General features: G+C 44.8%; 1 protein-coding gene across 3 annotated transcripts in view; it reads right to left on the bottom strand.

Moving 5' to 3' along the window:
- PRRX2 (paired related homeobox 2) overlaps positions 1 to 24018 on the bottom strand; it is a gene marked incomplete at its 3' end in the record, with an annotated part of 57262 nt that extends 33244 nt beyond the window's left edge. For 2 of the 3 annotated variants that reach the window (XM_083424072.1, XM_083424073.1), the window contains exon 1: positions 23324 to 24018. In XM_083424072.1, coding sequence (XP_083280198.1) covers positions 23324 to 23576 — 253 coding nt within the window. In that variant the 5' untranslated portion in view covers positions 23577 to 24018. The remainder of the gene's footprint in view (positions 1 to 23323) is intronic. The other variant, XM_083424071.1, reaches the window with a different exon arrangement.
- Positions 24019 to 26462: the final 2444 nt, after the last annotated feature.

Here is a 26462-nt window from a genome sequence, read left to right as displayed (position 1 = left end):
TAGGATCATAGGGTAAGAAGGGAACCCAAGGGTCATCTAGTCCCTGCAATTCAAGCTGGTGGCTCACTGGGTGGGGGCCTGAGGTGGGTGAAGGAGCAATAGAATCATAGAATTGTCACATTGGAAAGGATCCTAGGCATCATCTAGTCCACCCACCTCCAAGGCAGGTATCTCAGATGACCATCCAACCTCTGCTTAAAAACCTCCAAGGAAGGAGAGTCCACAGCTTCCCAAGGGGGTCTGTTCCACTATTCAACAGCTCTTACACTCAGAAAGTTCTTCCTGATGTCTAGTTGGAACCTCCTTCCTTTTACTTTGATCCATTGGTTCCGGTCCTAGCCTCTGGAGCAGGAGAAAACAAGCTTGCTCCAGCTTCCATGTGACAATAATAAAAGCCATTCTTTTTTCTGGGGGTACACATACCCTAAACATTTTGTGAATCTTTGTACTTTTGTCCATTTACTGTATTTATTTTTCCCAATTTGAACTATAAAATGGTGCTTTTCTTGAGTCAAAATGAGAGTGCCCCTAAACATTTTTTTTAGAGGAAAAAAAGCACTGAATAAAAGTATCTTCCAAATATAGTTGTACCTTGGTTTCCAAACTCGGGTGTTTTGGCTCCCAGACGCCACAAACCCAGAAGTGATTGTTCCAGTTTGCGAACATTCTTTTGGAACTTGAACGTCCAAGGGGACTTCCTGCAGCCAATCAGAAGCTGTGATTTGGTTTTCAAACATTTTGGAAGTCAAACGGACTTCCGGAACGGATTCCATTTGACTTCCAAGGTACGACTATAAGGCAAGCTCCTATATATATATATATATATATATATATATATATATATATATAAACTCTTAATACTTCCTCATCTTCCCAAGTTGATCCGTCATCACACCCTTTGCTTCTTGTCTCCAGCAGAATTGCATCTGCAGGAAGCAAAGGAAAGCCATAAAATGAAATGAAATGTCCATGCCTGTTTTGTTTTAGGATCACCATAAAAAGATAACTTTCCTAGTAAAAAGTTCCTTTTGGACTCCCCTTGCCTATCATCACGCTGTCTCCTGGAAATAGGAAGCTTTCCAGATGTGGGAAGCCGGGGGTGAGGGGTGAGGTGGACGTTAAGGGCTGGCCAGGCAGGAATGAGAAGGAGATGGGATTTGGTGGTTGGGAACGGAGTATTGGAAGCAGTAAGTTTAAATGGCATTTCTCCCTAGGATGGACTCCAAGTAAAGAAACCAAAGTCAATTCATTTTATGCGTTTTAAGGACACGGGAATTTTCCCTGTAGAAAGTCAGACTGATGAAGAGGACATTGGAGATTGAACCAGAGCCCCTCTGCGTGTAAAGCAGGCACCCTACCACTAAACTACAACCCTTCTCCTTAAAACACAGTAAGATTCTAGTCCTCAAGATTCTGGGAAAAGGATGAATGAGCACAGGAAGCTTGCCTTATACAGAGTCAAGCTATTAGCCCACTTAGCTCAATATTGTCCACACTGACTGACAGCAGCTCCCCAGGGCTTCAGCTGTACCTAGAGATGCTATTGGGGGTTGAGCCTGGGACCTTCTATATGCAAAGCAGGTGTTCTACCACTGAGTTATGGCCCTTCCCCAAACAGGAACACAGTTTGCCGATCCCATATCATTTCAGAACACTGAACCATCAAGCTCAGTATTATCTACACTGACTGGCAGCAGCTCTGCAAGGATTCAGGTGTGCAGGGTCTTTTCCAAGACCTACTTGGAGATGTTGGGTATTGAAACTGGGACCTTCTGCATGTAGTGCCCTACCACTTAGTGACAATCCTCTCCATTAACAATTATTGGGGGTTTTGTTAGTTGACTTCAATCACAATCACACTGTGATGCAAAGAGAGAGAGAGCATGTTTGTGTTTTTGGTGACTCGGGCATTCATAAGAAGCCTCATTTTAGAAGACTGATGCCATGCTTTCCAAGGGAGAAGTGGGGAGGAAGAGATTTCTCTTTTATTATGATCTTTCCTTTCGCTGCTCTCATAGATGCATATACAGAATTATACAGATAAAACGCATCTTTTGCAAAGCAATTTTGCTGATATGCATTTATTGTGTTATTCCCCCGCCCCCCAATACGTGCATTTGTATGGACATTTCGGTGTAGCAAATGAGTTTCTTTTCATTTTTATTGATTTTCCAATGAAAAGCATCCAGTTAATATATCCAATCATAATACTCCAATTAAAATCAAAAATCAAAATAAAGACCAAATTATAGTCCAGGTGTAGCAAATGAGTTTCCATACACAACTTGGCTGATGTGCCACATTCCAAAATTTGGAGAAACATGAATTTTGGAAGATGTCTGCCTTTCGGTTCAAGGAATGTTCCAGAAAGCGTGACTTAGGTAAGTTCACCTCATTCCCTCCCTCCACCAGCAGGGGTGAGAAAACCTGAGCAGGCCATAACTCCCATCATCCCCAGCTACTGGGGCTGCCAAAGCCGGAATTTTCTAACTACAGCTTCCCTGAGTCTGCTTCCCTGAGTCTGCTTAGTTTAGCTTTATATTGATCTGTTATCACACTTATCTCCCATCTTTGTTCCAACAAGCTCAAGGCAGTGATTCTCCCCCTCCTCATTTTTATTCTGCCATCTGCTTTCATATGGATTATCCTTCTATGAAACTCCCCCCAACTTTATGCCCTCCCCCCCTTTATTCTTTGCAGCCCTGAAGCTTCTGGCGTGTCTGGTGACTAATAAACTGGCTAAAAATTCACAACAAATTTTTATTGTCACCACAACCCTGCAAGGTAGGTTTATGTGACAAGGGGATGCCCAGCCCCAGTCACCCTGTCAGCTTCATAGCCAAGTGGGGGGTCTGCACCTGGGCATCCCAGGCTCTAGTCCAACTCTCTAGTCTCTATGCCACACTATGCAGGTGAGCCTCACAGGGCTGCTTGTGGGCTGCTGCGGAATATCAAGTGTGAATGTGCTAAAGCGCAGCTTACAGGACTTCTTCATAGGAGTGATGGCCACCAGCCTAGATGGTTTTAAAAGACAAATTCATGGAGGACATGGCTATTGACGGCTACTGCCCACAATTGGCCAAGCTGTGCCTCCACAATCAGAGACTTCTGAATACCGATTGCTGGAAGCCACAGGAGGAGAGAGGGCTCTTGATGGTTCCCCATAACTGGGCATCTGGTTGGCCACGGTGAGAACAGGATGCTAGGCGGTGGAGCAGAGGCGTCAACTTACAAGGGAGTTTGGGGGGCCAGCCAATGTCGCCCATGATTTTGCAGTGTTGTGCGTGCAACGTCAGGATATCGGGAGGAGCCAGGGGGTGGAACCGAACGTGGCAGCAGCATGGCTTCAATAGCCACTGGTTCCTCCTCTTCCTGCCACTGCTGCCACTACCAGCCGAGGGTGCTGTGGCATGCTTGGCTCCACACTTGACTGGGGGCTGCTTCCCACCTCCTTGCCCTCTGTGGCAGGAGGAGGAGGAGCCAGTCACTGAAGCCACACCATGCTTCCTCCGCCGCCCCAATTTTTTTAGACATTGCAGGCAGCTGGCTCCCTCCCAAAAATATTTGAAGGGGGGCAAAAGGGCCGAGCCACTAGGATTTGGCACCCCTGGGGGGCATTGGCCTGATCCAGCAGGGCATCCCAATCAAGCAGTGAAGGACCCACCCCCCAGCTTAAGCAAGAAGCCTCCTTGATTTCATGTTTAAGAAATTCAAGATAACGTTTAATTTGCTGTCAGATCTGAGTGCAGAATCAATGTAACATTATACGGCTGTTCCATCAACATTTCCAAGTTAGGGCTAAATTAAAACTGGGGAGGTAAATGAAGCCCCGCTTCCCCCCGCCCCCCAGCTCTAATTGGTCACAGATGCCCCTCAGATACTGGTGTGGTGGATTTATATATATGCACAGTTATCCCTGTTTTGCCTTGGAAATAAATAATGTTCTTTCTGCTTCTTTATCGCTGCTGATCTGTCTCTTTCCATCCTCCCTCCAATCCACCTGATTTATTTCCACATTTTTGTGATCAGTCTCTCTCTGCCTCTCAGCTAGCTGCTTGAGCGCCCAGGGTGGCTCAGGCACCCTATGCACATACCACACATGGGGGCAGGGCAGGGCACACTGGCAGAATCCTACCACCTAAGCCACCGTGTTCCGCTCACGTGCCCTGCAGGCCCATGTTGCTTTTTGGAGCAACTGTAGCCTGCAGGGGGTCCGCCTGCCGCCTCCCCCTCAGCTGGAGACCCCCACCCTGCTTTTTCGGCTGTGTGGCAGGGGCCTGAGCCAGCACGTCACGCCCAGGAGAGACACTGTGGCTCAGGCATACTGCGGGCCCAGCGCTGCTCACAGGGCCAGCACATGCCTGTTGCATCCTTCTCAGCTGCCCTCTGGTGGCAGGGGGTAGGGTTGCAGCAGCTCAGCGCCCTGCAAGCACAGCCCTGGGGCCGCACTGCTTTGGGGAGTGGCGCACCATGCTCTGGGGTGCCACACCCAAGGTAAGTGCCACCCAGTGCACCCCGCCTTCCCCACCCCCAACCCAAGCTATGCAACTGCGCTCTCTCTCTCTCTCTCTCTCTCTCTCTCTCTCTCTCCCCCTCCCACACACACACACCTGAACCATCCTTTTTCAAAACAGGCATTTGGGGGAAGCAGGTGAACTGAGGGCCACTAACAGCAGCCCAGATCAACCACCCTTCAGCTGGGCATTCGATCCCCACAAAAGCAGAGACTGACTTCTAGCTGCTGAAATCAATCCCTCCTTTACTTTTACTTTTAATCATCTCAAAGAAGAATTACATGTTTTACCATCAGGGAGAAAAATTATTTCCTGTTTTTACCTCAAAGAAATATCTTATTTTAACAGCCCCCTTCACTTGTTAAGAGATGGAAACTTGGGAGGGGTAAAAGGCCTGGAACTCAGTCTTTTTCACTCCTCAAATAGCAAACACCGAAAAGGAAAAAGGAAAATGATGGATGGAATATGTTGTGACTTGGCAGGAGGGGACCCATTTCTTATCCTCCTGCCTGCCCAGTTACTCCCCCCACTGCCAATGTTATATCAGAGGTCAAGGAAATAAAGAACTACACAACTTTTAGAAGACAGCTGAAGGCAGGATTTCTTTAAGTGTTTGACGTTTTACTATGTTTTTATAGTATACTATAATATAGTATAATATATAGTATACTACGTTATACTATGTTTTTATACGCACTGTAAGTCACGCAGAGGAGCAGGGTATAAATGCTCTTCCATTGAGCTACAGCCAGTGGTGTAGAGTGGGGGGTGCAGGGGGGGGCTGGCCGCACCGGGCGCAACATCTGGGGGGGGGCGCTCGCACTCGCAGTGCTAAAATCCACGGGTTAGGGGGCGCAAATTACTTGCCTTGCCCCGGGTGCTGACAACCCACGCTACGCCACTGGCTACAGCCAGTCCTCAAGCATAACCTTAGGAACACAGGCAGTCAGACAGCTGGTGCATCTAGCTCAGTATTGTCTACACTGGCTGGCAGTGGCTCTCCAGATTTCAGTAGGGGGTCTCTCCTACCCCACCTGAACATAACAGGGACTGAACCTGGGACCTTCTGCATGCAGAACTGGTATTCTGCCACTGAGCTAAAACCATACACAGCCCTAGGCATTGTTAATGGCACAACTACCACTTGCTTTTTTCTGGGGGTATTCATCAGCATCAGCAGCATCATTTATTATTTGTACCCTGCCGATCTGACTGGGTTGCCCCAGACACTCTGGGTGGCTTTCAGCATATATAAAAACAAAGTAAAACCTTAAAAAGCTTCCCTATACAGGGATGCCCTTCAGATGTTTCCTAAATAATTACTCATCTCCTTGACATCTGATTGGAGCGCGTTCCCTCCATATCTGTCTTTTTTTAAGGGAAATTCCCTTATTCCAAATAGGATTCCTCGCAAGAAAATGGAAAAGTTGACAGCTATGTCCACAGGGCAGGCGCCACTACCGAGAAGGCCCTCTGCCTGGTTCCCGGTAACCTCACTTCTTGCAGGGAGGGAACCGCCAGAAGGCCCTTGGAGCTGGACCTCAGTATCCGGGCAGAATGATGGGGGTGGAGACGCTCCTTCAGGTATACTGGGCCGAGGCTGTTTGGCTTTAAAGGTCAGCACCAACACTTTGAATTGCCCTTGGAAACTTACTGGGAGGAGTAGGGAAACACCATCAGACATCATAACTGTGCAATGGTGATTTCAGCTGAAAACAGGTTTTAGAGGATGCGGGTGGTGCTGTGGGTTCAACCACAGAGCCTAGGACTTGCCGATCAGAAGGTCGGCGGTTTGAATCCCCGCGATGGGATGAGCTCCTGTTGTTCAGTCCCTGCTCCTGCCCACCTAGCAGTTCGAAAGCACGTAAAAGTGCAAGTAGATAAATAGGTACCGCTCTGGCGGGAAGGTAAACGGCGTTTCCATGCGCTGCTCTGGTTCACCAGAAGCAGCTTAGTCATGCTGGCCACATGACCCAGAAGCTGTACGCCGGCTCCCTCGGCCAATAAAGCGAGATGAGCGCCACAACCCCAGAGTCGGACACGACTGGACCTAATGGTCAGGGGTTCCTTTACCCTTAGCTTTAATTCCTTCCAGTTTCCACCTAGTGGCATTTAGTGACCTGGTTTACCAGATCATAGGAAGCTGCCTTCTGACTATATAGACCATTGGTCCATCTAGCCCAGTGTAGTCTGCACTGACTGGCTCACTTGGATTACAGATAGAGAATCTTTCCTAGCCCTATCAGGAGACACCAGAGAATAAGTCTGGAGCCTTCTGTGTTCAGACATGTGCTCTGCCACTCTGCTATGACCATTCCTCTAAAAATAAAGTAAGATTTTAGGCCCCACAGTTCCAAAGAGGAACATAGTAAATTGCCTTATACCAAACTGGATAAATCATCAAGCAGATGCTCAAGAAAGACTGGACATAGTCTAACTTCTGAAAAGCTGTGTCTAAGCAAACCCAGGATGAAAGCTGAAGACACAGGTACCCTCTCCACTCCTGCGGTTTCCATCAAGTAGGATTCAGAAGCATTATTGCTTATCCACTGTGAATACCCTCATCTTCCACGACACTCTGCCTAGTGGTGGGCTGCCCCTGATTACAGCCTCCAACCGTGGAGGCAGAGCATGGCAATTGTGACTAGTACAGTGGTACCTCAGGTTAAGTACTTAATTCATTCCAGAGGTCCGTACTTAACCTGAAACTGTTCTTAACCTGAAGCACCACTTTAGCTAATGGAGCCTCCTGCTGCTGCTGCGCCGCCGGAGCACAATTTCTGTTCTCATCCTGAAGCAAAGTTCTTAACCTGAAGCACTATTTCTGGGCTAGCGGAGTCTGAAACCTGAAGCGTATGTAACCTGAGGTACCACTGTAGTTTGTTTCCTGGAAAAGCCCTGAAAACAGCTTGCTTCTAAAAATAGGGGTGCTGTAAGCATATCTGAATTATTTTAGAGTCACACCTTCTCAGAGGGTACTCTGTGCCTAGTGGGCAATGAATTAATTTACTCAATTACTGTTTGGAGGAGGAGGAGGAGGAAGAGGAAGAAGAAGCTTGGTGGTGTTTCCTTTTCTTTTTTTCGAAATGTGTGCAAGTTGTAGCTATTCTCTAATAATTACAACCAGGCCCACTGGGAAATTAAGCCTTCTGTTAGGTGTTCTAATGTTTAATAGGATGTTTTCATCTCACAGCGGATCTGGTTGCAATTATTGCAGAATAGCTGCAACTGAAATTGTGTTTTTAGCAGCATTTGCAATCTGGAGAAGGTGGCTCAGGGCGGAGCGAAAGGGATGTGCTGTGCTGGCATGTTGTGTTTAGATACTAAGGGGGAAATAATAAATGGATAAAGCCCAAGCTGGTTGCAATGCAAACTGAGGAGCAAAGGAGGTCATTAGCATCACTCAACACTTTGTAAAGCTCTAGCATTTTCTAAATACTGTCCTGTATGTTGAAAGATGAAACCGTTCCTGCCTTCAGGCTAAAATTCTAACAGGCACAACACAAAAGGAAATACAAACAGGGAGGAAAGAGGAAAACAAATGTTAGAGCAGTACCCCTTTCATTGTATTGGTGAAATCCTTGATTTTGGCAGGTGTTCATGTACTTTTAAACTACATCCCTGTAGTATGGAGATCAATGGCAAGATAACAGGATTGATTGATTATTTAATTTCTATACAGCTTGATATATTAAATCTATATCTAAGGAGTGCGCAGAAAACTGAAGCAACAACAAACAATTTGAACAAAGTATTACAAAATTACGCACTAACATATGAAAATGTTGCATTAATACAAAGTTACTAATACAGTGGTACCTCAGGTTAAGAACTTAATTCGTTCTGGAGATCTGTTCTTAACCTGAAACTGTTCTTAACCTGAAGCACCACTTTAGCTAATGGGGCCTCCTGCTGCCGCTGCGCCACCACTGCACGATTTCTGTTCTCATCCTGAAGCAAAGTTCTTAACCCGAGGTAATATTTCTGGGTTAGCGGAGTCTGTAACCTGAAGCATCTGTAACCAGAGGTACCACTGTATATATAAATCAATATCAATTCATTTTTCTTCTGATACACCTTCCCTCTCAGGCTCCAGGTTCTCACCCAGAGTCCAAACAAACTCTCAGATCACCTACAAACATCTCACAATGAGAAGAGTTCCTGGAAACAGCGGACATCACCCTAGACCAGGCACCCCAAACTCAGCCCTCCAGATGTTTTCAGACTACAATTCCCATCACCCCTGACCACTGGTCCTGTTAGCTAGGGATGATAGGAGTTGTAGTCCCAAAACATCTGGTGGGCCAAGTTTGGGGATGCCTGCCCTAGGCTCTCACTCTAGATTTGCTTTTGGGGGTAGCCCTGGGTAGACGGTGTTTCCTCAGGCTGCCCACAGCTGTGTCCCATTCAGCTGCATTCTCCACAGCCAATTCCAGGTACAGCAGGTTTGCTGAGTTTTCCAGGGGGTCCAGGGGATTGGGTAAAGGCCCCTCCCTCTACTCACAGCTCTTTCTTCACCCTCTGTCCTTACCTCCTCCTCCAGCTGGTGGTTCATGGCAGGCAGTGGCTGTAGAAGCTCAGGCTCAATGACCTGGGTGTGCACTGAGAGACAGCCAATATGGTCTTTGTGAGCTCTGGAGACTTACATTTCGAGAGTGGAAGGATAAACACCCACCATGTGTTACATAATGGCCGTGTCCACCACCCCCACCAGAGCCTGAAATATCACACCTGGATACTCTTAACATTTTGCAACTGAAAGCAGGGATTATCATTTACCAGGTCTCAAGTGTTGAGGTGAAACAATATGGAGGTTTAATGCAACCCACAAGCCCCAGTCAATGGGAGCCCCTTCAGTTTTAGTCAAATCATGTCCCCCTGCCCAGAGCCAAGGAGGAAGTCAAAGGATGAAACCAAAGGATGTGCCCAGGGCCGGATTTAGGTTTGATGAAACTCTAAGCTACTGAAGGTAATGGGGCCCTTTATATGTCCAGCTGTTTTTTGTGCTGAATATATGCTTTGTGGTAATTTAGGAACCTAATAGGTATCTAAAGCCATAACAAAATATGTATTTTGTCAAAGTAATTGTTGCAGTTATCTTATATTTTGGAAATGTACATCCAGGTTTTTTTTTCTTTAATTTTTTTGGGGGCCCCCAAGAGAGTGGGGCGCTAAGCTACAGCATGTTTAGCTTTTACGTAAATCTGGCACTGGATGTGCCTCCCTTTGACTTCCTTGTTAGCCAAGCACCAGAATTTTGTTTGGACCGCTTCTTGTTTGCAACACAGATCAAAACACCTTAAATAAAAGAAAAGCTTAAAAAAAAAAAAACATGGAAATTTTCACAATCTAGAAAACACAATTAATGGCTAAACAGAGCATTCTCTCAGAATAAAAATAAATAGTACACAAAAAACCAGCTCCAGAAATATGAAGGAAACCCCACATTTAACCCCCAACCACATACAAATAACCTGTTGGTAAAGTTGCTACCTCTTAGAACATCAAAAGAGCCCTGCTGGGTCCATCTAGTCGATGGTCCATCTAGTCACAGAATCACATAATTGTAGAGTTGGAGGGGACACCAAGTGTCATCTAGTCCAACCCTCTGCCATGCAGGAATCTTTTGCCCAATGGGAGGCTTGAACCCACAACCCTGAGACTAACAGTATTATGCTCTGTCAAGTGAGCTAAGTCCAGCATCCTATTCTCACAGCAGCCAATCAGATGCATTAACAGGAAATCCCCAAGCAACCTTAATCCTAAACCTAAACCTAACCCCTTCACTTTTCAACACCAGTATTTTGATGCTCCCATCCCAAACACAATGACAGAGCCTAATTTAGTGGTATATAAAAGTCTTAAAGAGATAAATAAATGACTTAACTAATCAAAGTTGATTCAACACCTAAAATTACTCTAATGTCCATCATTCATAGGTCAGTGACTGGCCCAACACGATCCAGTAAGCATCATGGCTGAGTGGAGAGATCTTAAGCCTGCTCTCTCAGATCCAAGTGCACATGTAATCACCACAACAACCCTGTGAGGTAGGTTAGGCTGTGATTAATTAAGGTCACCCAGGGAGCTCACGGCCAAGAGGGGATTCAAATGAATACATGCCAATGTAGACACCAGTGGATGCATTTTTGGGCACATTGCTTGGCTGAGGAACTGCACTGCAAAACTGGGAGAAGTACAAATTTCAAAAGATGGTGGTGTTTTGGTTTGCATATGTGTGGGTTACAAGTAGATTTGGCATTAAACACAAACTGAATCCAGTTTCTCCCCCATTCCAACTTCCTTGCAAACCTACTTCAGTAGCATTCCAGATCCTTTGGATCTTCTTTGAAGACCCTTCCTAGAACTCAGTAGGGAAATGAATCAGGAATAATCATCAGTAATTTAAACATCTCAAGGGGAAACTCCAGCCAAACAAACCAAGAAGGAGCAGAGAGACGCTTGTGTCGATTTGCAAATGCGATTCTCCACCCGCCCCCCTCTTCTGAAGACAGAGTTGAGACTTTAATTTCCTGCTGAGGCCTGCCTCGTGGAAAGAACGGAGCATAGAAGAAGATCCTATTGCAGGAGACTTGGATATCCTCCTCTAGAAACATCTTCCAAGGTGCCTTGATCAAACTGGGAGGGAAGTCGAAAGAACCTTTCCATTCCCTTCTCCGCGAACATAAAGACCCTGTAAAAGTCCACTTTTCTGGGTGTTTACAAGGTCTCTGTTCCCTCTCTTTTCCAGAAGGGCTCCTTTTCAATTTCTTTACGAGTTCCAGCTTCCTTCGCTCCCAACAGAGATGAAAAGTGGTCATTGATTTCATGAGCAAAAAACCCGCAAGTTGAATGAGTGCTCCCTTCCCTCACCACCACTATCGCCACCATAAGCAAACTCCAGGAATGAGCATCAGCTCTGTCCTTTATCTTCTGGCGAGAGAAGCATTTGTGCAACTGATCCAGTGGGCATCTCTTAATGCAAGTATAAGGATGGCTTGAAAAAGCACAATTCATAATTACATACAGACATTCCCTCCTCCTCCTCTCTCTCTCTCTCTCTCACCACACACGCACACACAAAAATCCAAGCTGTGTGTTATGGTATTGAAACCACTTCTGTGCCTCCATACCACATCCTTTGAAGTTGGCTACTCCTGGTCTGGAATGTTATTGTGGTTTTTCCAGCAAAGTGACAATGGAAAATAGCATTTTATAAATAATAATGTTTTGTTTGCTTTTGGTTTGGTTTTTTTTAAAAAAAAAAACTTCAACAACTCATTCTGGGATTACAAATCCAAAGCGTTCTTCCTATAAGAATTAAGCACCGGGGTTTTATTTTCCTGGGCCAATTTTCACCGAAATTGCAAGATCTATTAAAAGATTGTGGGGAGGGGGAGTCTCCACCTTCTGATTTCTAATGGAGCCGTGACTGAAACCCAACTGTCTGAAATCCGCTTAGATTTAAATCGAGGCAGACGCCATACGTGGTTCTGCAAAAATGCTGGGGGGGGGGGGTCCCCTCTGCTTTGGGGGGGGGGGAGTCCAGTGTGATGGTGCAGAGGAAAGCAGGTTTGACAAATGGAAAGATGCAGTAATTCGGAGCAAATTGACACGGACACCTCCTGTTTATGCATACAGAAACACAAAAATGATTATCAGATTGCCATTCAATTAAATCAGTGGTTCCCAAACTTTTTTTCCAACCATCCCCCAGTGGCGTAGCGTGGGTTGTCAGCACCCGGGGCAAGGCAAGTAATTTGCGCCCCCTAACCCGGGGCAAGCCAAGTAATTTGCGCCCCCCCCTGCACTGTCCCTCCCCCAGATAGTCCCTCGCTCTCTCTCCGCACCGCACGCCTGGCACCCTCCCCTCCACAGTGGGCGGCAGCTCGGATCGGATTCGCACAGCCAGCACTGCAGTGAGAGTGAGTGAGTGAGCCAGGTAGGGGCAGAGAGCTGCGAGTGCGAGCGCGCCCCCCCAGATGTTGCGCCCGGTGTGGCCGGCCCCCCCTGCACCCCCCACGCTACGCCACTGCCATCCCCCACAACACACATTCCATCCACTCTTTTGAGGTGCCATTTCCCATCTATGAGCTGTTGCTTAAAAAAAAAAAAAGTATTGACATTAAAAATGATTCAAAAACCAACAAAGTAAGCATATTAATTTTGTACTGATTCATCCAGAGGACTTTTTCTCATCAATTAACAGAAACATCAATGAAGTGAAATGATTCATCAGCTGTTTGCTGAGGTCTTGTCTCCACACCCACACACCCACACAGGTTCTTGACTGCACTGCAATCTTGGTGAGTAAACATGGATGCAAAATCTAGACCAGTGGTTTTCAAAGTGTGTGGTGCTGCCCCCCTGTGGGGATTACCTGGGGCCACTAGGAGGCAAGAGGGTGACAGGGGGCATTGGATACTTGGGGTCCCTCCAAGTATTGAATATGTACTGTATTTATGATTAACCAGGCTGGAGCCTTGAGCAAAACACTTTCTTCACATCATGTTTAAAGCTTTACTGCTCTTAACCGCTTTCAAAGTGATTTCCTTTGGTCATGTGTGTATTTGTGATACTGAGTTGCCACAAGATAGCTGACTATTGGTTACAGATATTGATTTTCCTATTGATTGCAGAACATCTGTGATAGGTGAAGGTTTGTGCATGTTTGGTAAGGAGTTATATATAAATATTTTATGATATATATTTTCCTTCCCCCTTAAGTTTTCATTAGTAAGAATGTGCAAAAATATTTTTGCATACAACATCTGGCATCACTGAATCAAGTTCATCGATTTTGTTGAATTAATTAAACTAATAGTTTCAACCAGATGGGGGGGGTGATTGTTCCTGTTTTGCATTTTCTTGTGTGTTTGTCTTCCTTATTGGCTTGTGCAAACTGCTATTCTGAATCATAGAATCATAGAACTGTAGAGTTGGAAGGGACCCTGAGGATCATCTAGTCCAACCCCCTGCAATGCAGGAATATGCAGCTGGTCCATACAGGGATCGAACCTGCAACCTTGGTGTTATCAGCACCATGGTCTAACCAACTGAGCTATCCAGGAGCATCAATGATCATTTAATGATCTTTAAAGGGAAGGGAGCTCAGGGAGGGGTGTATGGAACCAAGGGAGCAGTGGCCTGAAAAGGTTTGGGAACCACTGGACTAGACATTCAGCTCCCTAGGCTACAGTGAGGACATGGTAGATAACTTGCTGTCCCCTGAAATTCATTTGCACATACCCCACACAAAAATAAGAGGACAATCTAGCTAAAGTTAGTCATAATACAGGCAGTAATCCTATATATGCACTTATCTGGGAGCATGTCCCATCGAATTTAATGGGGCCTGTTTCTCAGTGGATATATACAGTGGTACCTCGGGTTAAGTACTTAATTCATTCTGGAGGTCCGTACTTAACCTGAAACTGTTCTTAACCTGAAGCACCACTTTAGCTAATGGGGCCTCCTGCTGCCACTGGAGCACGATTTCTGTTCTCATCCTGAAGCAAAGTTCTTAACCCAAGGTACTGTTTCTGGGTTAGCGGAGTCTGTAACCTGAAGCGTATGTAATCTGAAGCGTATGTAACCCGAGGTACCACTGTATTAGGATTAGTTTGTAACACTGCATTAATTTTAATTAAATTTTAACCCATCTGACAGGATTTGCCCCAGCCACTCTGGGCGGCTTCCAGCATATACAGAAACATAATAAAACATTTAAACATTCAATACATGTATCAGATTGTAGATCCCAGTTTATACCGTGGGTCTACCTTCTGAGTAACCATGCATGGAACTGCATCGCAAATCCTTCTTCAAGCAACAGAATAGAGTTTTGCCATAGGAAGCATTATCCTATTGATTTCTGTCAGCTGCCTCCAACCATGTCCTACTTAGAGGAGACCTACTGAAGCCATAGTTAGTCTCATGCGTACTTGCTTCAACAGGTTTACCCTGAATATGACTAATGCAACCCCCGGGTTCATTGTGACAAATGTGTAGGATTATGACCAATATATTCCAGATATTCACCCTCATTGTGTTGCCATCTAATAAAATGAATTGGAAGCTTATGGGAAATCTGAGAGTGTTGGTTTATTCCCATTTTTCATTTTCCTCAGCCTTCAGTTCAGTTTTTCACATTGCCCACATCAGTTTATGATTTTAAAAAAATCCTCATGAGAATTCGTCAACATTTTTGCTTGGCTTTCTCCTGATGCCCACAATTTTGTATGCACTTTTGCCCAATGTTCACAATTTTGCAAACCAATTTCCCACCACAAAATGCATCTTGCATTTTTAAAAAAACTAATATATGCATTTTTACACACACTTTCCTTAATATATACAATTTGTGGGGGGTACACCTTATTTGGTTGTAAATTTGGAGAAGTGTGGATTTTGCAAGGTAGCTTTCTGGCGTACCATTTCATAAAGGGTTAATTGGTAGGTTTGCGTTAAAAGTCCTATCCAAATTTGTACTCTGCCACTAATGTCCTTAATACAGTGACCCTCTCTTGATTAGTGTTCCAGAACCATGTTGTTGCCATTAGTGCCATTATCCCTTCTGAATAAATGTCCTTAAAATTAGAACACTGATCCGACAATTGCTTTGAGTGGAGATTAATTATTTTATTTTAATATATATATAATGCTACATCTATAACACACAGAGAGACATACACGCATTAAAAGGTTTTCTACAAAATGCATTTTTAGTCTTTCAGCGACTGATTCCTAGAATCAACGACTTTCCCTTTCTCCTCCATCCTTCAGTCTAACCACAGAAGGACAAAAGCTGAATGTCATTAGACTCAAGAGGATTCAGAGTCAATTGTGGTAGACCCACAACGTGTGCCACTCTTTAAAGCACTCTTACAAAAAAAGAAAAGGGGGCTTTAATAAGAAGACATTGCCTAATTACCCCACAATCTAATTACCATGAAAACAGTCCAGAAATTTCTCCTCGGTCACATCATACATTTTATTATACCAAAATTGACTCTCTCACTCTGCAGGTTCCATTAGGACCTCTTTCCAGACTTCTGATGCACTTGCTCTTAATCATCACAAATAAATCTGGGGATGCTTCTGAACCGGAGCCAAGCACTTTGATGGAGGCAAAATGCTTAACTGAAAGCAACAGAACTTGATAATAGTGCTTTGCGCCAGGTGAGCTGTATTCATGCGTTTCATTTTAAAAAAAAAAAATAATCAAATATTATTTTCCAACCAATGCTGCATTTGTTAGAAGAATACAGATCCTTCTGAGAATAAACGCAATTGTCAATTTCTCCCAAAACAAAAGGTGCTCCAAGCCACCAATTTTCATTCTACTTCACTTTGAAACTTAGACCGGTGCTGCGGTAGGTTCCGGCAAACTGATTGCAGATACGCATTACTGTAGTAGATTCAGGACAAGTGATTTTAAAAGCGAAGATAAAAAAAAAGACAACCTTATAATGTACGTCAGCTGGTGCACATGGCAGTAGGTAGGCATGCAATTTATGGGACATATGCAATCAATATATTTTGGTGCTCCTGAACCTTGTCCTCTCGCATTATAGGAATCCCAGGACCCTCATTCCCAAATGAAAAGCTGGCGTTGGAAGTCATGATAGAAGGGAGGAAGGCTCTGAACTGTTCCATTAGGAAAGAAAAAACAATGGTCCTCACCACACAGTTTTAAAATGCAACAGGCAACAGGAGGCACTGGTTGCGTTAAATTTCCAAAGACACAACTAACTTCTTCTGATCAGAATTCAGATCTGGATCTGTTAAGCTCCCTAGGCTAGCTCCTTTCTTAGAAACCAGTTCTGAGTTAACTGACACACTTTTCACAAATTACCTTGGGTGGGGAGGTCGGGAAGGTGGGGAGCTGATTCAGGGCATAGTAGAGGTAAGAAATTAAGGAAGACACTAATTCACCCACTTTGCTTATTTTAGTTTGGATTTTGCAACAAACTTCTTTTTATTAAAAAAACACACAACCCAATTACCAACACATGAATTCTTCCAATTAGCTGGTTGGAAAAGAAAACCCTGACCAAACCAAGCAAGAATGCTTGTATAATCAACAGTAAGACAATTCTACTTAGTAATGGAAGATAAGTTCCCATAAATCAAATGCCGTCCTTGCCTTTTTGCTAGTCCACCTTTGCCAGAGCCCTTATCATTATTCTGCTGCATTCTTTGAAATGTGAAAGGCGTATTTCTGCTGGGAAGTACAGCTTCCTAAATTCAGGGCTAACGTACTCCCACGTAATTGACACAGAACTGTGCCATCATTAAAAGAACGGTGCCTTTTCTTCTGTATGAGAAAGAAATCCATACGTGTTTTTCTCTCATTACTAACAGAAGGGAAAGGAGTGTTAAGCTAGTCTTTTATCCCCTGAAGCAAAACAGGACACAGTGCAAGTATATAATACTACATGAACTCTGCTCTGGCTCTAGAGTAAATTTATTTATTTATTTATTTATTTATTTATTTATTTCACTAAAAATAATATGAAGCAATTAAACAATGAAATTATCAATAAGGAAAATTAACGTTAATCATTTAAGACTTTCAAAAAAGATTATAACTTTTTTGAAAGTCTTAAGTTGTTAATGTTAACTGTAGACTGAAAGCGAATTAATACATCATCTTTCTAAACATCTAGGTAGGCTTGTCTAAACAAAAAATGTTTTTAGCAGGCACCAAAAAGACTACGGTGAAGCCACCTACCAAGTATCAAGAGGCAGGGAGTTCCAAAGTAAAGGTGCTGCTACACTAAAATATAAAGTTCTTACAGGGCCAGTTCCAGTGATCAAAGTAGTTAAGTGGGCACATAAGGGATAAGCTCCCATGCATGCAGGAAAGAACAATGGTGGCCACCACGACCCCGCACCAACAATATATGATTTCTCTAACCATATCCCTGATCCCGCTCACGGTTGCATGTGCCTGCCATTAAGACAATGACCTGGCTAAACGCCTTCTCACACAGTGCTTTAATGTACATCTGAACATCAAAACTGCCCCCCACCCCAGAAAATGGTTTGCAATTGGAGGTTAATGGGGAGAATAGCCTATATGTTTGGATAGAATGTTGTCGTTATCTCTGTCTGCCTGTTCCCTGTATGGAAACAGTCACTTGATGTTACCATCAGCTGATAGAGAGGCCCTAGTGTAACACTTTGCTCAGGTCTTCTCAATTTGCTACCAAGTTCAAGGTGTCCCTATTAGTATATAAAGCCCTCAGCAACATGGGACCAGTTTACCTGACAAGTGCCCACTCGACTGCTTCAGTCAGTGGAATGGCCACTGTTACAGGTGCCACACAATACCAATTCTGCATATGAATGAAACTGATATTTTGGTGTGGCAGCACACACACTTTGGAACTCCCTGCCTGTTGACATCAAGAAGGTGCCTTCACTGTTCTGTTCTTGGTGCCTACTAAAAAAACATTTTTGTTTTAGGCAAAGCCTACCCACCTAAGCAGATTGTTGGCAATTATGTTCATCAGGTTTTTATTTTAATTATTTGCAAATGTTTTAAATAGTTGTTTTTAACAGTTCTTACCGATAATTTGTGTGGGTTTAAAAAAAATATTGCTTGAGGGCTGGTTGGTTGGTTGGCTTGAATGCTTGCTTGCTTACAATCAAGCAGTATATACATTTTGTGAAATGAAATGAAATTATTCTCATGCAGAGCATCCATTGCAAAAAAAAGGGGGGAGCCTGGTAAAAGGAGTTATTGATGCCTAACGGCTATGGGGTGGCCCAACCAATTAGCGCCCATTTATATACTGTATTATGATAAATGATAAATAAATATGAAATAAATATTTGAAGCAGTCTTTCTGAATTTCTGCTCCTAATTCTGAGGTCCCCCAGGCACTGCAAATTTCACTTAACATTTGTTCTTTTCCTTTATATTTAAGTCTATAGGCTACAATTTCACCAATCCTCACCAATGACACCATTTAGCAGATCAACATTATTATTCTTGTTTCACAAACTGGCAAGAGGGAAACCAAACTGAGTTGCAATAGGGTGCCCACCTTGTGTAGGAAAAGCTGGGATTTGGGTCTAGATCACTAAATGTGTCATCAAGGGGAAATGCACCATGCTCTCATGATCATTATGAGTTGCCATGTTTGGAAGGTTGTTTCTGCTTTCATCCCAATGCTATGTGAACTGAAGCTAGGTTAGAAATTAAAAATTTCCAAAAGATGAGATGGAGGGAGGTCAAGTTGGCTTCCTTCTTTGCCTATGAAAAAGGAGTTCCCATCAAGAGAGCATCTGTTGTTCACAACTGGGAGACCTGCTGTCATTTGCAAGTCAATCTCCTAAACTAAAGGCACAGGAGCAACAGAGATGGGAATTTGACTGAAGGACAGACTATAAAACCCACCAAAAATAAATACAATCAATCAAAGCATCTATGCAACACCCTTCAGACTATTTTAGGATTTTAGGGCTGTGTGTAACCGTAATAAATTATAATAAATGAGTAATAGGAAGGTGGTCCTTGCAGTGATAGTTAGACATGCGGATCACACCTCTGCCAATGGGGGCCACTAGCTCAGTCTCAGGTGTCTCCTTTGTGAAATGGTTAGAAGGGTGACCAACAAAGGAAGCTGCCTTATTCTGGGTGGAGCCTTCATTCCATCTAGCTCAGAATTGTCAACACTGACTGGCAGCAGCTCTCCAGGGCTTCGGCCAGAGAGTCTTTCCCAGCCGAATCTGGAGATGCTGGGAATTGAATCTCAAACCTCTTGCATGCTAAACAGATGCTGTACTTCTGCGTTCTGACCCTTTCCTTAAAAATAAAGATTCCAGTCCTCACAGTTCTGAATTAAAGGCTGGTTTAATGAGAACACAAGAAATTATACCAAGTTAGACCAAGAGTCCATGCAGCTCAGAACTGTCAACATTGGCCGGCAGCAGCTCTCAAGATTTTTAACCAAGGGGTCTTTCACAGCCCCACCAGGAGATGCCATTGAGAATTGAGCTTGGGACCTTCTGCATGCAAAGCACATTCACTAACACAAAGCTGCAGCCTTCTCATTACTTCACAGGGCGGTCATTTAAATGGATGGGGACACCCACAAGAGTCATTTTGACCCCATAATAGCAGTTGTGACAGTTCCTATTCATTCAAATGGGTATACTTAAGCTAGATAATGCACAACAAATTTATACTTCTGTCAGAGCTTTCAGGAGGTCCTCGAGAGCACAATGTATCCCAGGGAAAACCTCTTGAGATCTGAAGCACATAGCTGGGTGCTTAAGTCTTATGTATCCCAAATCTAATGGGATGTTCTCCTGTTCAAACCCCATTGAAATGAAAGGGGGTTGTTCCATGGTCTTTTCATTTTTATGGGGCTCTCCACGGCCTTGCAGAGCCAGGCAGAGGCCCAGGTCAGGTAGATAATGTGCCCCCCCCTTTTTTTACGCTGGGGATAACTGAAGTCTTATAAATTTCTTTTCTGCGAATTCTTGAATTACACAGGAAAAATCAAGCAGCTTCGCCTGATGGTGGTTTATGTTCATCACTGCTAAACCATTTAGGCATTCTTGAGCCATTGTTGATTGAAAGAAAGACTTAATTCGTTTTAATATATTGAAACTTCTCTCATTGTAGCTAGAAACGATAAGAAAATGCATAATGCAATTAGAAGATTTGGAAAAACATTTTCCAAATTCAAGTTTAGTATTTGATCAGCAATTTCTTTTGGTGACGGACGCTGGGGAAGCTTTTCTCTCACCTGCCAGCCATGGCCCCAGGGAATCCGCCCACTACCGCCACCACCTTTGCGCCTCCGTGTTCACCCCAGTGCATCCCATGCAATTGTGAATATGCTGACCGAGGCCCCCTTTGGAATCGGAAGCCTGGGCCAAGTGGCTCATATGGTGCCCCCCTCCCTCTGTCTGGGCCTGGGGCTTTCCACAGAAATTTTTTTGGGCTGTGCAGATTGATTCCAAGGGATGCCTGTTGCGTTTTCCCCCATTTACGGCATTGAAAATGGAAAACAAAGAGAGAACTTTTAGCCTCCTAGGTGTTGCACATGCATGAGTATCGCTAAGACCAATGCAGGAAGAAGCAGAACCAGATTGCCGTAAAAATGGCCAGTCTAACCAGTGCGTCCTTGCAACATATGCAGTTTATGGTGTAGTGGGGGAGCACACAAGTGCGTGCAAGCATGCTAAGGTGCCCCTGAAATTACCCTGGTGGCAGACAAATGCTTTGTGCTCATGTCTTGCTTGCAAATTTCTTATTCTGTGAACCACCCTGATACAGGGCGGTATATAAATTCAATAAATAATAGTAACAGCAGCAGCAACAACAACAACAACAACAGAAGCATCTGGTTGGCCACTGTCAGAACAAGATGTTACACTGGATGGGCCCCCTTTAGCCTGATCCAACAGGGCTCTGCTTGCATGCTGATGTTTTACAGGATGTAGAGGGCAATCAATGGATGGCTATGCTCTGTCTCCATGGTCGGAGGCAGTGATGCTTCTGAATTCCAGTCGCTGGGAACCGCAGGAGGGGAGAGTTGCTCTTTTTGTAGAATCCTGCTTGTGGGTTTCCCATTACTGCCATCTGTGAGAACAGGATGCTGGATCGGCGAGGCCCCCTTTGGCCTCATCCAGCAGGCTCACAATAATGATGATAATATCTTATTAGTAGTCATAAACCATGTCTAGCTCTTCCAGCTAAGGCCCTTAAAATTCTTAACTTTATTACGAATGGCAACAATAATATTTTAGGCAGCTAAAATTAAGGACAGTTCAGACTCATCCTTCCTATGCCCAGGTATACTTGCAAAGGTGACTGTGAGCATGTTCTCCAGCGAGAAGCTTCACTTTCTGGGATGCCTTGGGAACCACCAGCATTAGAACAAAGTCCTTTAGGACTCAAGCTGTCGGGACTTGGACCCTCACCCGTGGAACATTAGCGGCAGAGTGTTGCGTTCAGGAGCAAAGTTGTGCCTATGTAGTTGGTGATGATTTCAGCCCCGAGGCCCTTGAGAACTCATCAATAAATTATTGTCCAGGCAACTCAACTTCCCATTGGTATTCATGGCAAAACTAAGCAGTCTTTTTACCACCACTACCACCACTCCTGTGCTAATCTACCCCATCTGCCTTGTGGGAAGCTTTCTGATGACATTTTATATATGCCTAAGTATTCTCACCCTTAACATTTTTGTAGGGAATGTCATCTGCCTTTTTTTGGCAGGAGCAGAGATGTGTTTGGTTTCTAATACTGTTGAAATGTGTTGAATTTACATCATTTGTTTCTGCATTATGTTGTATTTTCCTTGTGTTGTATTTGTGTACATCTGTTTATTCTTGCCTTGGGAGTCTTTTTGGCTGAAAAGCAGCATATAAATTTTATGTTTCTTGTAAACCTCCTTTTGAAGAATTTGTATCCTGAAAGAAGGGAGAAGGAGAAGGAGAAGGAGAAGGAGAAGGAGAAGGAGAAGAAGAAGAAGGAATCTTCTTGGATGTGTGGCTGTTGCCATGATGCCACATTTCACAATGCTTATAATAGTCTCCATGGCGTTTGCTCATGCACAAACATATTTCAGAGCATAGATAAACTGCAAAAACTCCTTTCCATGGCTTTAAGATGTCTGTTTGCCAGACAAAACCCCCACCTCTTTCCCCAGTTTCCAAGGTCCGGGGGGAGGAGGGGAATCTATTGCTAACCACTGGAACTGCTGGTCATTGAAATAGCAGGGATGTAAGATCAAGCCAATGTCCCATCTAGTCCAGCATCATGTTCTCACAGTGGCCAACCAGATGCTCTTGGAAACAGCAACTCTCCCCTTCTGCAGTTTCCTGCAACTGGTATTCAGAAGCATTGCTGCCTCTGACCCTGGAGTTAACATATAGAACCTAAGCACCTAAAAAGAGACCCCCAAAAGGGGCCATCTAGTCCAGCATCCTGTTCTCACAGTGGCCAACCAGATTAATGCAAAGGGGCTACATGCTAGGCACTGTGCGGGAAAGGATGCTGGTCCTGTAAACCCAGACTCAGAGTGTGTGATTATGAAAAGATACAAGAAAGACAGAGAGAGAGAGAGAGAGAGAGAGAGGAGTACAATCCTGCAGAAAAAATTACAAAGTGCAAGGCCCAATGGAAGGAACAGGGTCCAATTGGATACCAATTTCAATAGCGCTTTTGCTTCCAATAAGGAAGATGCGGAAGGAACCTTTGCACACCTTACTATAGTGGATTTGGGATGGCTGTTACATACAAGTTCAACACAGCATCCACACAATGCTGTTCTCATCAAAACACCACCTGTTATCATTTCACCATTTAATCTGGATTTGCCATTTTTGTGGAAAACACAACAAATTATAAACAATAAAACTATGGGAAATTTAGATGAAATAAGAAAGTGGGGGGAAATATAAAGGATGGTATTTTGTTGAGGATGACTTCGTGTGATCGCTGTGAAATGCTTTACAATGGGCATGATCAGGCCCCAAATCTGCCATAAACGGCACCATTTGGACCATGTCTACTCATAAGACAAGTCCTCTTGAATTCAGTGGGGCTGACTCCCAGGTAGGTGGACTTTATGAGGAGCTGCAAGCAAAGCTGCCAGGGTGTGAAAGCTTGTGGATTCCCCCAGGCCTGGCTGGCACTGCATTTCCTACCCATTTCACAGATGTTGGATGAGTCCGGACATCCTATCGTCACAGATTCTTTAGGACACCCCCCTCAAAAAGAAAGTCTGAGGACATCTCCTCTTCTTTCCTCTTCCCCCCTTCATCTAAAAAGCGCTCACCTTCCCGAAGGGCGCCTCCTCCTTCGCTCCCGCTGCTGCCCCCAGAGGGGTCCGGCCCGCCCTTGCCGCTCTCCCTCGCCTCTGCGCCGGATTCCTTGGCTGCCCCATTCAGGCCGGCGGCAACTTCCTCCAAATCCAGGAGGTGGCTGACGCTGAAGTTTTTCCGAGCCTGGGGGTTGTCCGGAGGGTCCAAAATCCGCACAGGGTTCGGGGCAAATTGCTTATCCATGCCGAAGGCTGCCACAGCGTCCATCGCGGAGGTGGGGGGCTCCAGGGCGCCTGCTGACCCCCCACCCACCCGGGCTCACCAGCACCCACAAACCCAGGAGACTGCGAGCGATCCGGCTCTCTCTTGCCTTTCCCTCCCTTACCCCCTCCCCCCAAAAAAGTTCTGATGATCCCCGCTGCACCCCCGATTTGCTCTTCCTGGCTGGGGTTTCCCAGGGAAAAGAGATGGGAAGATCTCGGTCTGCCTCGTGTCGACGTCTAAGAGAGGGGAAACAGGGCGAGGGAGCGCGCCCCCAATTTCCCCTTGCTCAGCCTAGCCCACAAAACTCTCTCTGGCTTCTTCTCGAGCCGCTCAGAGACCAAAGTTGTTGGTTTCTTTTTCTTTCTTTCTTTCGCACGACTCCCCTGGCTCTGAAATTGACAAGAGGTTGGCCCTCCTTTGCTGAAACTGACGAAGCCTTCCTCCCCTCCCTTCTCCTGAAACTGACTCAAGAGGAGCTGCCCCCTCCCCTCCCTCTTCCGAAATCGACAAAAAAGTTTGCTTTTTAACAGACGGACAGAAAGACAACCACACACACCCCTCCTGCTCCTTATTTTTCTGTTTTTCGGTTAGTCATCACCCCTGCCTTTTTTTCCTACAAGTTCGTTTGCTGGGGGAGCGTGTTTGGAAAAAGGACAGCTTTAAAGGGGAAAATAATTTGCCTACCTGAAGTCCCCACCTCCACCCCAAATAGAATCATAAAGTTGGAAGGAACCCTGAGGATCATGTAATCCAATGCCCTGCAGTGCAGTAATAGGCAGCTGTCCCTTATAGGGACTGGCATTTTCAACACCATGTTCTAACCAACCAAGCTATCCAGGCTGCTAGATTCTTAACTCCTAATTGGGGGGAGAGCGGTGGGTCAATGGTAAAGGTAAAGGGACCCCTGACCATTAGGTCCAGTTGTGGACGACTCTGGGGTTGCGGCACTCATCTCGCTTTACTGGCCGAGGGAGTCAGCGTATGGCTTCCGGGTCATGTGGCCAGAATGACTAAGCCGCTTTTGGCGAACCAGAGCAGCACACGGAAATGCCACTTACCTTCCTGCCAGAGCGGTACCTATTTATCTACTTGCACTTTGACATGCTTCCAAACTGCTAGGTTGGCAGGAGCAGGGACCGAGCAACGGGAGCTCACCCCATCATGAGGATTCGAACCACCAACATTCTGATCGGCAAGCCCTAGGCTCTGTGGTTTAGACCACAGCACCACCCATGTCTCTTGGGTCAATGGTGGAGCATCTGATTTGATTGCAGAAGTTTCTGTGTTCAATCCTCAATGGCAACATCAGGTAGGACTGGGATACATTCCATACCTGAAACCCTGGAGAACTCTTGCCAGTCGCTGTAGACAATACTGAGCATGGTGGACCAATGGTCTGTGTCAGCAGAAAGCAGCTTCTTGGGTTCCTATGACTAGGTTCAGTTATCAGTGACATGGGGGGGGGGCTTTATTTATTTATTGCCCCTCCCATCTAAACTGTCACCATTCACCCCTATGGAGAGAAATTAATTGGTGCTTTTGTGGAGAAGGTCTTCTATCCAGGTGCTGGGCAGCCTGGCTTATCACTTTCAGGGATCATGGCAGCGTTTTCTGTCCGAAGCATGTTTTTCTGCTGAACAAAGAAACCCACTGTATTCTCCCTGCTTCTATAGGTTCACATCCCCTCTTATCCTGCTGGGAAGCTTCCCCTTAGAGAACAGGATGCTGGGCTAGATGGGCCATTGGCCTGATGCAGCAGGCTCTTCTTGTGTTCTTCTGAACAGAAGTGAGGTTGCCCATTCCTGGTCAGAACTTCTCTTGCTCGCTACCAAGAGTTCCACGTAACAGATCTGCAGAACAGATGAAAGGAAAGAAGCTGTTAAGTCACAAACATAAACATTATAGTGGATCCTTGGAAGCTTCTCTAAGAAGAAGTGTTTTCCATCAGGGCTTGATTGGCTGGTCCAAGCCTTGGATTTCACTTTGTCCCATGACTTTGTTGCTGTTTTTTAAACCCAGTGGGGTTTTTTAAGGAAGCAAGTAACCAAACCCACAGCACAGGATTGCAGTGACGAGAGGGATTTGTTCAGCCTCTGACTTCCAGACTTACTGGCTGGGATTCATTCCAACTACAGAACCAACATATTATATTTTCATTGGCAGTTTCTGGAACACATGAATTGGATCCAAAATGTTAAATGAGAGGCTCCTGTCCATAACAAAAATGACAACGGATTTGCCCCGTGATGTCAATTTTCCTACAATGCTATATTTTTTAAAAAAATATTGGAGTTGCACCCTCTTCTCCTTTCTCCTTGGTTACCCTTTGAAAGAACTTGAAGAACCCAGAACTGTTAAAAAAGCAAAGATCTGCTTTGATCATGTTCTCTAATTTCAGTGACAGGCTTCGCAAATATTCTGTTTTGACAGGAATCTATGGAACCAGCCGACATCAGAAACTGTAGGGGAAGTTGATCAGTTAGTGATGGCTGGCCTGGCTCCCAATTTGCTTCCTGGGTGAAACACTCCTCTTATCCGGCTACCATGTGTGGATTTGGAAGGGCTGAAACCAAAAGGTTTGCTGTGCATCAAAGCTCTGGATATTCATGGCAACTGTTGCATTTTCAGTGCATGGACTTAGCCCAACTCCCTACTGTTTATGGTGGAATATAAAAAAACACTATGAAAATGCTTTTTTAAAAAGCGTTTTGAAAAAATATTGAATTTGCCATTAGCTCACCATCACCATCTAGTGTCACATTTGTATAATGCACTTAAAAAGCACTTAAAACGTTATATTTGCAGCTGTCCTATGCCTGTGATGTTCAGTCAGAGAAGTGATAATCTCTTTCCTGATTAACCATGGATTAACCAGATTAACCAACTATT

This window comes from Podarcis tiliguerta (assembly GCF_965153285.1).
Source record: "Podarcis tiliguerta genome assembly, chromosome: Z".
Lineage (NCBI taxonomy): Eukaryota > Metazoa > Chordata > Lepidosauria > Squamata > Lacertidae > Podarcis > Podarcis tiliguerta.
This window is presented reverse-complemented; position numbering and strand designations above follow the sequence as displayed.